Source organism: Pezoporus occidentalis, unplaced genomic scaffold (assembly GCF_034315485.1).
Source record: "Pezoporus occidentalis ecotype Australia unplaced genomic scaffold, CSIRO_AGI_Poc_V1 ctg33, whole genome shotgun sequence".
In the NCBI taxonomy this organism is placed as follows: Eukaryota; Metazoa; Chordata; class Aves; order Psittaciformes; family Psittacidae; genus Pezoporus; species Pezoporus occidentalis.
The window spans coordinates 5,945,941-5,958,188 of record NW_026915268.1 but is presented as its reverse complement, the minus strand read 5'-3'; the positions used below and the strand labels follow the sequence as shown (position 1 = coordinate 5,958,188).

Genomic DNA, 12,248 nt, shown 5'->3' with positions numbered 1-12,248 from the left:
TATTCTTGTCTTCAATTAAATCCATATACTGCCTACAACACTCCTACAGTTTGCCAAGAGTTTTCTCAGAGCTCCCTTAGCTTATGGCTTTTCAAAGATCTCAAGCCTTTGACTAGAGAATTATTTCTGATACAAGTGGTACACTCCTAAGACATTTTTCTTGCAGGAAAACAACTCAGAACTCTTTGCTCCCTTCCATGAAATCAAGCTTGATGGTTACAACAGAATTCAGTCTTTAAGGTCAAGTTACTCTGCAATTGGCCTCCCCCTGCTCCTTGGAACTCTTTAAGCCATGCATCTTGTGTGAAGGACAGTTGAAAGAACATTTTATGGTTTCAGAATTTGCCTCACTGCTCAATTCTGGAGAAAGCTTCCTTCAAACACAGGGTGCAAAGACACCACACTGCATCAGGAGGTTCACTCCCCCACATCTGCAACTGTGAAACATGATCAAAGTCCACAGGATTCGCAAGAGCATTCAGACATTCTCTTATTGCAAACCCTAAGCACAGGCTTAAGCTTTTTAATTTTAAGCTGTAATTTTTGGTCTTTCATGTAAAATTACCATAGGCAGAAACACAATAGTAAGAGCATTGCTAACAGCCTGGATCCTTGCACTAGCACGCAGATAAAACTACAGGCACCGGTACTGCAGGAAAACAGGAACAGCCTGGTCAGCCTGACCTGAAACAAATCTCCCTCTTGACCCCAGAGTTTGCAAACTGTCTTGGTGCCAATCACCTGGGTAAGAAACTGGTTCAGTCCCAAAATGCCTTCCAACAGCACCAGAAGAGCCAACCATTTCAATGTACAGTGAACTTCATGCTTCATAACAAAGTAAAACCCTACAAAGAACTTTCAACACGGAAAGTAAGACTGGGCAAGACCCATATTGCCCCTTTTACCACCTAACAAAATTCCAATGGCAGAAATTAATGCAACAAACACCATTAGGATGCTGAAATCCAAAACATTCCCACCAGACTTCTTCCCAGTGCTATGCCTCCTCTATAACCACAGCAGGATCTAATCTGAAAAACATTTTGGTTTTTGTCTCTACTATTCTGTTCAAAACTGTAAGGAGTTTCACTACTTTAAAAGAAGTCAGAAGTCCAAAGCTTTAAAGGGCCAGGAACCTTACTACAGGATATTTTATGAACTTGTTTAATATTTAAAGCAAAGTTGTAATTTATTCTTCCACTGTAAAAAAATCAAGACAACTTTGAAGATCCACTTAAACTGATTTAGTATGTAGCAGTGCTATTATTCATTCTAAATAACTCTTTTCCCTTCTTTGTTTTTACCCCCAACAAATGGGAGTTTAGGAACAAGTGTACTCACTGAAGTCGTGCACCCTCTCCATCATCCTCTTGCTAGGCTTAAAAAAAAAACACTTTAATTTCCTCTGATGGGACAAGTTATCTATTGTCCTAATCATCTTCATAACCCCTGCCTGCATTCATTCATCTTTTTTTATTATGGTAACTAAACTGCTCCCTGGTCTAAATAGAGGCATTATTAATTCTATTCTCCTGTCTTCTGCTGAAGATAAATGGTGCCGTACATCTACAGTCCCACTGCTGCTGTCAGACACACAGATGCTGCCAGTTCACCATCACCCTGCTGCTGACCATGACACCCAGGTTCTTTCCTCTGCTTCAGGATAATGACACCAAAACCCACAAGTTTTGCTAAGCACATACACAGGCTTTGCACTACACTTCCCTCATGCCTGCCATTCATGGATTCAAGTGGTCTACCACAATCCTGGAAGCTCTTCTGAAGTGCACAGACTATATACAAACATGTACCTTGAGATTCTGTAGCTCTTTGCTTTTATTAGCATAGGAGAGCTGCAATCCTCCTCTGGGCATTGGAGGCAGTCAGAATTCCCTCTGTTGTATCTCATTTTTCATCATTTGCTTCCAATTTCCTCAAAGGTTGGCTTGCTTTTCAATTTCCTCACAAAGAGTTGCTATGCTAAACCTGACCAGACACTAGCGCCATGACAGGGCACAGCCCTGGTAGCACTGCCCCAGCAGCCCACACCCCACAACCAATTGTGGCACCAGTTTTGTTCAGGCAACCCTTCAAGTATAATCCTCATGCACCCAGCTTCAGAAAGCAGGTCTGGCTATCCTCTCTATGCACGAGATCTCATGCAAACTGCAAACAGTACAAAGGGAGGAAAAAGTAAAATGACATTAAGGTGGAAGGTTATTCCACTCCAGCACCACTCAGTTATGAACTCCATCCCCCTGTCACAAGCTCAACAGAGCAGGGAGGTTTGAGACTACATGTAGACTGATGGCAAAGAAGGGGTCAAAAAGCAAGTGAAAGGGTCATCTTGGAGGTTTTTGTATTAGTCTCCCCTTTCTACTAGCTTCTCACTGTAAATGCAGCTACAAACTCAGCTAACAGAACTTCTCAATCCTGAGGGCTGAGTACAGCTCCCTCACTTACTACTATTACAAGAGTCATTTGAAGGAGCTCATCTGAGCTCTGACTCAATTCTGAGCAGCCAGCAAACACCAGGAATTAAAGGCTTTAAGACAAAGCTTTCGTTTCTTTGGTGTTGGCGGCTGTTGTTCAATTAAGCCAACTCAATTAGCCCCTTATACTGCGGCCCTCTTATGCTGATCTTTCCTTGGTCTGTCAACCAGGCTCATCCAGAACTTAGAACCATTTTCAAGTAATACTTCATCTCTCTGCAGCTTCAGCTATGAACAAGTAATTAATGCTAATGAGCTTTCCTTTTCTTGCAGCAGCAGCCGTCACCATTAATACCAGTTGACTGAGTTTCACTGAAGCATAGAAAAAGCTCATGCCTGGAAGAATGATAGATGATTTATGAGCAACAATATTTACTAGTGTGTATTTTAAAGTAAGCCGGCTCCATCGGCTTTTCTTGCAGGTCTTCTCCAAGAAAGTAAAAAAGAAAATTATAAAAATCAACACTAGATGATGTGGGGGAGGAAGCTGGAATATTTAGTCAAGGTCCTTGCGTTCTGTTTGTTGCTGTTTGCATTTTGCATATTGGAGACACCAGGCTCTGTCAAGTCAACACTCAGCTCTTCCTCCTACAATGCTGTTTGTATGCATGCAAATATTGAAGAAGCTATTGATATATTTGAGATGTAGTTCCAGAACATTTGCAGAAATGGGGGGGGAAGTTTACTTTTTAGCCTAAACTGAGTTTTAAACGCTCTTCAAAGAATCAGCCCTTCTGCTTCTTTTCTCAATCTCTACCTGGGACACCCAATTTTCCAGTTCATATTACTCCTCAAGGAAGACAGCGAGACAAGCCAAGAATCTGCATAAGCAGAGAGGTACAGAGTCATCAGAACAGCAAAAGGGAAACGAGAAATCAGAGCAAGTTCTACTTGCTCTGAAAATCCACAGCTTTACAAGGTACCAGACACATAACTCTTACCTTGCTTACGAACATCTTCCACAGCCGCTACCAGCTCCTCTTTAAGGAACTGGCTCTCTTTTGCAATTTTATCTCCTTTCTCCAGGAAATTCTCTGTTGCTTGTTCAACCGAAGCAGCCAGAACATGGGCCTTTTTAGAACGCCCTCGCTTTTTATTAGAGGGGCCTTTGTTGCTGGTGTTAACAAGTGTTGTTACCTAAAGACACAGATGGAAGGGGAAAAACAAAATCAAAAAGAACAAATTGGAAGTTCATCAATTTGACAGCAAGGCCACATGTATTTTTACCTGCAGTACTGCCAGCTCCAAAGGTTAAACCCAAACAAGCATTTCCACATTACCATGCTCCTTTACCCCTCAGATGAGCACTATAAATTCAGCTAAACTGCTTCCAGATTTTTCTTTACAGCAGAAGACCCAAAAACTTGATTTGAAGGATTGAGAGCTATTTGTATTTTTGACCAACAGCAATCTCACCAACAGGCCAGAGCTATTTGGCACCACATAAAGAGAGAATAAGCTGGGATAATTAGTTTGGGATAGCTTTCCAGGTGAAAAAAAAACAAAGACCCCAAACAAGGCTGAAGCCATTATCTACAGAAATCTAGCACCACAGTATCCTTTCAGTTTGAAACAACAGCCAGTGGACGAAATGCAGAGTGAAGGACTTCCTAGAGCTCATTACTTCCCTAAAACAACCAAAATGGAACTCTCCCAGTCCTCCTGCAAATATTATTTCCAAGTTCTATGTCTGAAACACTGCTAGGAGCTATCTCCAGTGGCCAGATGACCACCAGGTACTCCCTTAGCTCTCTTAGGGATAAGGATCCATCCTCTTCAGACTGATGTCACAAAATCCATGCGCACTTTTCCACTTGCATCCCCCCCCCCCCCTTTTGTGTTGAATCTAGGAAAAACGCATTCAAAGGTACTTCAGAGGGACATTAAATTACAACACTAATAATATAGCCCAAGGACTGCTGACATAAAGGTCCTCAGAGCTGAATCCATCTTCTCAGGAGGGTGATTCAGAGAGGGAAAGCCATCAGCTGGGAATATCACTGTCAGTTAACGTGGAGCATTTGTACTGGGTAGTCTCAGCTCACCATGTAATACAGATAAAGAACAAGTTACACCAAGGCAATTTACTCTGTCTTCTCTTTTGCCAGTCACATCATTCTCAAAATTTGGGACTGCCTGTTGTGCTACTTGAGGAATAAGTCCCAGACACTGAACATGGACAAAGAGGTCCTATAAACATGTTTGCTCAGTTAACTTTGTGAAACTGGGACAATTTCTCTTAAGGAAAGACTTCACCAATACCTCAGGCTAGAAAGCTATGTAGTAGATCACCCAACAGCACATCTCAGTATCTAGAGGGAGCAAAGGGCAGGTATAGACAGCAGCTTGGTGATTAAAGAGATGTTAACACTGGAAGCAGAATCTGATGGCTGCAGTCTGTGCTCAGCAGGAGTTGTGTCCAGTTCATTGTCAGTTTAAAACTTTCATATTTCAGGAAAACAATGCTAAAAAAGATGAGTTAACCATCTCCAGTGCACCTTCTCTTTGAGGCCTCCAAGAAAATCCCTTCCAAGAACCTTCACAGCTTACATTTACAAGACTTACTCTAGCTTCCCCTCATTCCTCAGTGCATGTCACTCAACATTATACACCATGCAGAAATAAGCTTTTATTCACAAAACCAGCATAACATGTAGGCAGAAATTTAAAGAAAGCATATCTTTTACAAGATATACTGAAACTGTAACAAAGGCTTATAAGGTCTCCCCTGAGCCTTCCCTTCTCCAGGCTGAACAAGCCTAGCGTTTTAAACACTCAACAAATAAACAGCGCAGCACACCACCCAAAACACAGATTAGTTACTAACATGCATTTCTGCACTCTGAATCAAAATATGTCTTATTGGGTGGTGAAGCAGCACAGTCTTTCTACACCTGCCCAGTAACCCCATCACAATAAAACTGTACAAAAATTACTTGTATGCTTTTCTCCATCTTTAGATTTGTAGTGGGTTTACTTCAAGAATTTACATTTTGAGCGTTACTTAACAAAAATAATACAGGTTTTGCCCCTTTTTTTTCCTACCTGTGTAACAAGAGGCTCAAGTAGTCTTTCAACTGCCAGTGTTCTTATCTCCAAGCTTTTGGGGTCCCATTTGAAGTTAACGTTGCCTGCAGTAACAGCAGTCATTTCTAGGAAAAGAAGATAGCTACATGAATACAACTTTATTATTATTAATACTGCTGCAAAGTATTTTAAAATGAGTTGAAGTGGAGGCTATTAAACACACAACACATCCATTTGATGTAAGTTAAGGTTATACTGTCTCTGGAAATACCAGCTTTGGTTCAGCTGGCAATAGTTTAAAAAGCTGCCTGATATGACAATATACAGACATAACCATGTCTTGTTTAGAAAATAAAAACAAGACCAAGTAAAAATTCACCAAAACCTATTGAGAAGCCACAATATTTTATCAGAGCAATGATGAGATGGGCAATGACAAGACAGTCTGCTCCTCAGTGGTCCCCAACCAACAGGAAAGGGCCTCACAGGCACCAGGGGCACATTACCCATGCAGCTGGAGGCTAAGGAAGCAATCCCTTCCAAATTCCTGCTGCCTCCCTCCAAGAGAGCTGTCTTGTGGCCTCAGTCCAGCTGCGATATGCAGCCCAAGGTCTTGGAGGAGCAGAAGGGAACACCTCAACTTCAACAGTACCATTAAGCTGCTACTGTTCCCAGCTCCACCATCAAGCACTGCCCCAAATGCTCTGTCGAGCCAGGTTCTAACTTAATTCACTCCTCCTACATCCAATTCACCTTTGGAAGTACAAAGATAAAATCATGAATATAAGCCTTATAAAGCCAGAAAATCCAGTTGGTTCATATTTAGCAGCTCACGTATCTATTACACTTCCCCTTAACATTTACATAGGAGGAAAAAGCAAATTTGCATGAAGAGATCTGTTAAAAGCTGTCACTGAGCTGTTCCTGCCCGTTACAGTTTTATATCAACATCCCAATGGAACAGCAAATATGATTACAGGGAAAGTTGTGAAACTACTAAAATAGCTCTGCTTTTGAAAGCATTAAAAGAATTAAAAATTATGAACTACCACCACAACCACCATTAGCGTAACACTGTGATGCTGTACTGCACAAAGGAACAACCAGAACCATCATCTCAGTTTAAAAATGGATTTAAAGGACACAGGTGCATAAAACCAGTTCATACCACTTCAGACTTAATAGATTCCAGATCTTCCTGCTTTTGGTTACCCTCAAAATTCAAGATTAGACTAAACCCACGTTGTAACTTTTTATTTTTAAAAACCCCAGAAGAGAACTACATTTCCAATGTCTCCTTCCACCCCTTCTCCTAAGCACCTGCTGCTGAAGTTGTATTAAAGCTTTTATCAGCTATGTAAAACCAGCATCTTTAAACCTTGCTCTGGTCAGCACATCGCCTGCACAGGATCCCCCCAGAGAGATTGCTCTGACAGCACCAGATGTCCCTGAGCTGCCAGCAGAGAACAACGCCCCATTGTTTTTAAACTGGGGGCAAGGCACTAATTTTGGTCACAAGCAATGTGGAGGACACATACCAACAACCAACCGTTTCATACCAGCACGCCAACACTAACAGTTAAACATGCAGAAACATCACAGCCCTGGCTGCTTGTTTCCCATTGAAGAATAAAACCTCTCAGGCAGGCACTCAAGAAGCTCAGCCTGAAAGGGCATGAAGAAGTCAGACCATCATCACAGAATCACATTCTAGTTTGGCTTGGAAGGGACCTTGAAGATCCTCCAGTTCCAACCTTCTGCCACAGGCAGGGACACCTTCCACTAGACCAGGCTGCTCCAAGCCCCATCATCTGGCTTCACTTCAAGGCACCTCCACGGCAGGCTGACCCCAAGCCATGCCATAATGCCACCACAGACATGAATCGATAGCTGAAGTACTCACTACACTGCTGAAATCAGACCTTTGCCCTGCAAAGCCTACGTGCTGTCAAACGCTGAAATACAACTTCACAAGGTGCAAAGTGGGGTTTTTTCACCTCACCTGCATTCAGCCTTCCACTTACACCCACACTGAGGAGAGAGAACTCAAAAAGCTGAAAGCTTGAAAAGAAAATAGGAATAGGCTGGGCCATGCTAGCATACACACAACATGTCTGACTGGTTTAAATCAAAAAGCTTGAAGGTGTCGATGAAGGGTCCCAGCTCCTGCAGCTGTGGAAACCCAACTGAGCTGAGTGCAGGAAGGTGGAGGACTGCCACTGCCACCTCCTCCTCCTCCTCCTCCTCCTCCTCCTCGCCCTCCCTCTGATGCTTCCCACTAAGTCCTGTGAAATCACTGATTATCCTTCTACCCCAATTACCCCCTTCCTCTTCTGCGGGTCCAGATCCACCCTAGCTTGTGCTGTGGCCCAGACACTGGCAGAGGGTGAGCTGTGAAGTGTCCTTCACCCGCAGCAAGGAATTACACTGGTTTATTCCCTCCCGATTAGCTAGGGGTGAACACTTCCTATATAAGAAGCCAAGAAAAAACACACTGAAAGATTTTATGGTTTCTGAAAAAACATGACCAGGGCTCTGAAAAGCCCATTAGGTTTCTAGGTAAAAGCTGTTTCTGTGTATTTAATTGTTATACCTCTTGCAGAAACAAAGTGCAGGACGAGGTAACCATGAGAAGATACATTAATTGTATTAGTAAGATAATGAAGGCAATTCATCTGAGAACACGTTAGTATGATAGCTCACAAATTGGCCAAAAGTAATGGTCTATAAAACCACTTAGTATGAACGTTATTGAAATTTATCTAAAAAGCATAACTTGATATCAAATACACTGTTTGGCAGCACGGGTATCATTTGTATACTGCTGTAAATACGTTTATTCAATTAAATGCTTGTGAAGAACACACGAACAGGCCACAGCTTACAAATGTGTGTGAGAATGAATGGGGCTGGTGTAAGGGATAAAAGGACAACTGTCATGGACATGCTGAAGCAGGGCTGCACTCTCACCAAGAGAACCCTGTGGAGTTCACCTTGTTGCTTAAAACAAACTCTTCCAATACCTAAAGAGGGCCTAAAATGACTGCAGCTGTCTGGACGATAAGGCAAAGGGGAATGGCTTTAACCTGCCAGAAGGGAGATTGAGATGAGCTCATAGGCACAAGTTCTTCCCTGTGAGGGGCTGGCACAGGGTGCTCAGAGAAGCTGTGGCTGCCCCATCCCTGGCACTGTTCAACGCTAGGCTGCACAGGGCTTGGAGCAAGCTGCTCTAGTGGAAGGTGTCCCTGCCCATGGCAAGGGCTGGAACTGGATCAGCTTTAAGGTCCCTTCAAGGTCCCAAACCAGTCTGGGATTCTGTGATTTGTGGAAGGCAGGAGCAGGTTCTCTGGGGATAGCTGGTCTTGCAGAGCTGCTCACTGGCTGGAACAGGAACTGTGGAAGCAGCTGCTTTGAACTCTCCCTCCACTGTCGTGTCCTTGCAAGCACACCAAGTCCCTTTAAATATAACTGCACTAGTCTTGAATCATCTGCTACAATTATGAGCACCATCATAACCACTGTAATAACCTGAACAGTTTACAGGTAGTGTGCTTGGCTGGGAGCATGGTCTAAAGTTGGGTCTTCACATGCCCGAGCATTAGATGTGCTGGTAGAGTGTTCCTGCTCTCTGCACTTCATGCTCTGTTTTCAGAGCACCTGGTTCAACTCGACTGTGACACGCAGCTTTGCCCTGTGTTTCCACTTGATAGGCCTTGTGGCCATCTCCTCTTGCTATCCCTGGTTCTGCTTTGCAGTTCCTGTGGTGGCATGGTGAACCAGATGGATCTCAGCCCACCCGCCAAAAATGGATCTCTCTTCCTCCAGCCAAATCAGTTCTTCCCCAGCTGGTTAATGGCTCAGCCATGGGGAAAGCTGTGCCAGTGCAGAGGGGGTGGGATGTGAAGACAGGAGTGAGTTCCTGGAGGGGTGTGGGAGGATGAATATTGGTTTTAAGCAGCTTTCCTGCTGCTTATGAAACTAGAGGCTGGGCTACCATAACTCTTTGTGCAGTGAGTGGTGCCTTTCTATATTTTCCAGCACTTGAGATTCAGCATCGCTTGCTCTCTTCCGCTGTGTGCTCTGTGCTACTTTGTCCATGAAATTCCTGCTTCCAGTATGTGCACTGCTGTGTGTCCTGTACATGGTAGCTCTGTGGGAGGGAGAACCCATTTCTAGGGCCATCCCAGGTGCCTGAAACTAGTGCTACAGCAGCCCGAGTCTGTGTCCAGAGGACATCCTCTGTCCTTTATTAGATGTTACAGTTACCACAGCCATTGTGGAAATTGTGCCTTGTGGAAGAGGCAACAATTAAAGACTGCTACAATATTCTCTCACTCGGTTTACTACCTGTTACCATGTTTGAGTTCAATGAGGTGGGAGCTTGTGCAGTCAAAGAATCCCAGACAGGTTTGGGTGGAAGGGACCTTAAAGCTCAGCTGCCTGCCTGGATGTGAGGGTAAGATGCATACAGTGCTCCTGCCAAAAGCCACAACTAAAGATTGTGGTGTGCTCAAAAACTGGTAGCTCAAGGTTTTAAGAATAACTTCAGATACTTCCTTCCAGAATACTGGCAATATAAGTAATTTCTAGGCTTTGGCAAGCTCTGCAGCTTCTTTGCAGAAGTGTCCTAAAGGCACCCAAGGCTTTTTAGAAACCCCATGAAGGAACAGTATGCAGAGCTCACTGCTGGAACTAGACAGCAGTGCTCTCTCAGCATCATGGAGAGGCCAAGTGCTCATGGTCTTGTTCTTCCAGGCTGCATCCCATGTGCACCTGAAGATAGTGCTGGCAGGCTCTCAAGGCACTGCTGGGCTGGTATGTTCCAAGAGATCTGCAACCTCCCAGCCTCTGGGCCTGGGCAAATCTCTTTTAGGTTACACAGAGGAGATCTAAGTGCCCATCTTCTATGCTGCAACTTAAGTCTCACCACCCTGTGCTACCTGAAGAGTCTTCTACATGCTACCTATCAGTCTTCAAATTTTAGCCATCCTAACAGGCTGCTTTCCAAAGACTTTTACCTACACTCACTGTTCTCTTTTGGTTCTTAGGGAAGACAGTATTTCAGGTTATTAGAGAAGGTAGTATTCAGTGATCTCCTAACACAGCAGGAGCTAACTTGGGCCAAGCACAAGAGCACATATGCTGAATTTGATCATTATGCTATCCAAAAACCTAACAAAAGAAAACAGAACAAAAACATTTTATACCTGGGAAGACATTCTCCATTTTAACACCCTTTCTGCTACCCACCTAGTCATTCCCATTTTGTGCAGCCAATTCTGCCCGAGGCACAGCAATACGTACTCAATCACATTTTGCAGATTATTTCTTTCCCTCCTATTTAAGTACTCTAGAGTCATTTTGAATGATAATCCTGCCCTCTACCATGCCTGTAGACTGTCTTTGGATTTTCTATGCAATGTAATGAGAACAGCCCTTATTCCATCACCAAATCATGAGGATGAAGCACAATGGGATTCTAAACCCAGCTTCATCTTCCAGCCAGAAAGTGAACCATCTTCCTTGCTCCCAAAGGAATCTTTTTGGTTTTGTTTAGTTTATTACGTAACCCACCTGATAACCAGCAACGATCCTTTACCCTTGCTGAAGGCAGAAGACAAGGCAGCAGATGAAGATCTGTGGGAACCAGGTTTCTGACTTCCACCATCTTCTGAACATTTGGGTTTCAAAAAGGTTAAGGCACACTTCCTATTAAACCCAGCTCACACGCAAACATTTCACCATGGCTACTGACAGTTCAAAACTGCTTCACATATAACTAAAAGTATCTAGGAAAAAAAAGTTCCATTCTTTCCTCTTTCTCTTCAGTCTCCAAAGGAATTTGTCTGCGCCATTTCACAATTAAAGCAATAGTCCTCTCCGCATATGAACACCTGCTAGTCAAGGGTGTTTGGTATATGTGATGCTTTTCAAGGAGGATTTTAGCTGGTTTCACATCAATTATACACAAATCAAACTAGATATAGTCACCCTCTTCTAACACAGCCTTCAACCTTAAATTTTATCTGCTCAGCCACCAAATCCTCTCCTCCACCATAAATGCCATGATGGCGCTACCTCCTTAGAAACCCTTACTATCACAGTTAGAAACACTAATACAAACTTAGATGTTGCATTGACTGTATCCTTCAATTATCAAAACATTTCTGCCACTTGAGTATGTTCACCTTTGCTACACATTTTTTTAACAGAGCATAGTAACCAGCAAAGTAAAAAAGACAGTATTTTGGTTCAGATAAGCGCATTTCTCACCATTACCATTCCAGACCCAGCTCTCAGGATTCGTTTTCATATTGTTTTCTCCCTGTTGCTCTTGTGGAGGAGGCCCATAGAGAGCCATCTAAAACTGCTCATCAGAAAGCCTCACACAGCCAGTAACAAATACTTATCCACTTCTCCCTTTGCTTAGGGAATCTTTAGACCTTGCTACTGAGTTAGGAGATGCAACCTAACCTGAGGAACATCAGTAAAGTTTGTCACCATTTTCTCTTCCACATGGGTGTTTTCTCTAACTAAAGATAGTGTGCCTATAGCATCACCTTTTCCCCTCTGGAACCAGAGCCCATGAGAGCATGTACAAGATTAAGACGTGACACACCTTCCAAAGCGGTGCATGCTATCTCCTAACAGCTTCTCAACTGCTATAGTACTGTGGATTCAAATAACTTCTTTTCATTCCAAAAATCAGGAATGCATTCTGTCACAACA

The 12,248-nt window shown here is 43.3% G+C and overlaps 1 protein-coding gene across 1 annotated transcript in view; it reads right to left on the bottom strand.

Moving 5' to 3' along the window:
- CTNNA1 (catenin alpha 1) overlaps nucleotides 1-12,248 on the bottom strand; it is a 253,319-nt gene that overhangs the window by 101,429 nt on the left and 139,642 nt on the right. The window contains exons 2-3 of the mRNA XM_062629260.1: nucleotides 5,538-5,645; nucleotides 3,434-3,629 (exon numbers count right to left, since the gene is read on the bottom strand). Of these exons, the coding sequence (XP_062485244.1) occupies nucleotides 3,434-3,629; nucleotides 5,538-5,642 (301 nt within the window). The 5' untranslated portion in view covers nucleotides 5,643-5,645. The remainder of the gene's footprint in view (nucleotides 1-3,433; nucleotides 3,630-5,537; nucleotides 5,646-12,248) is intronic.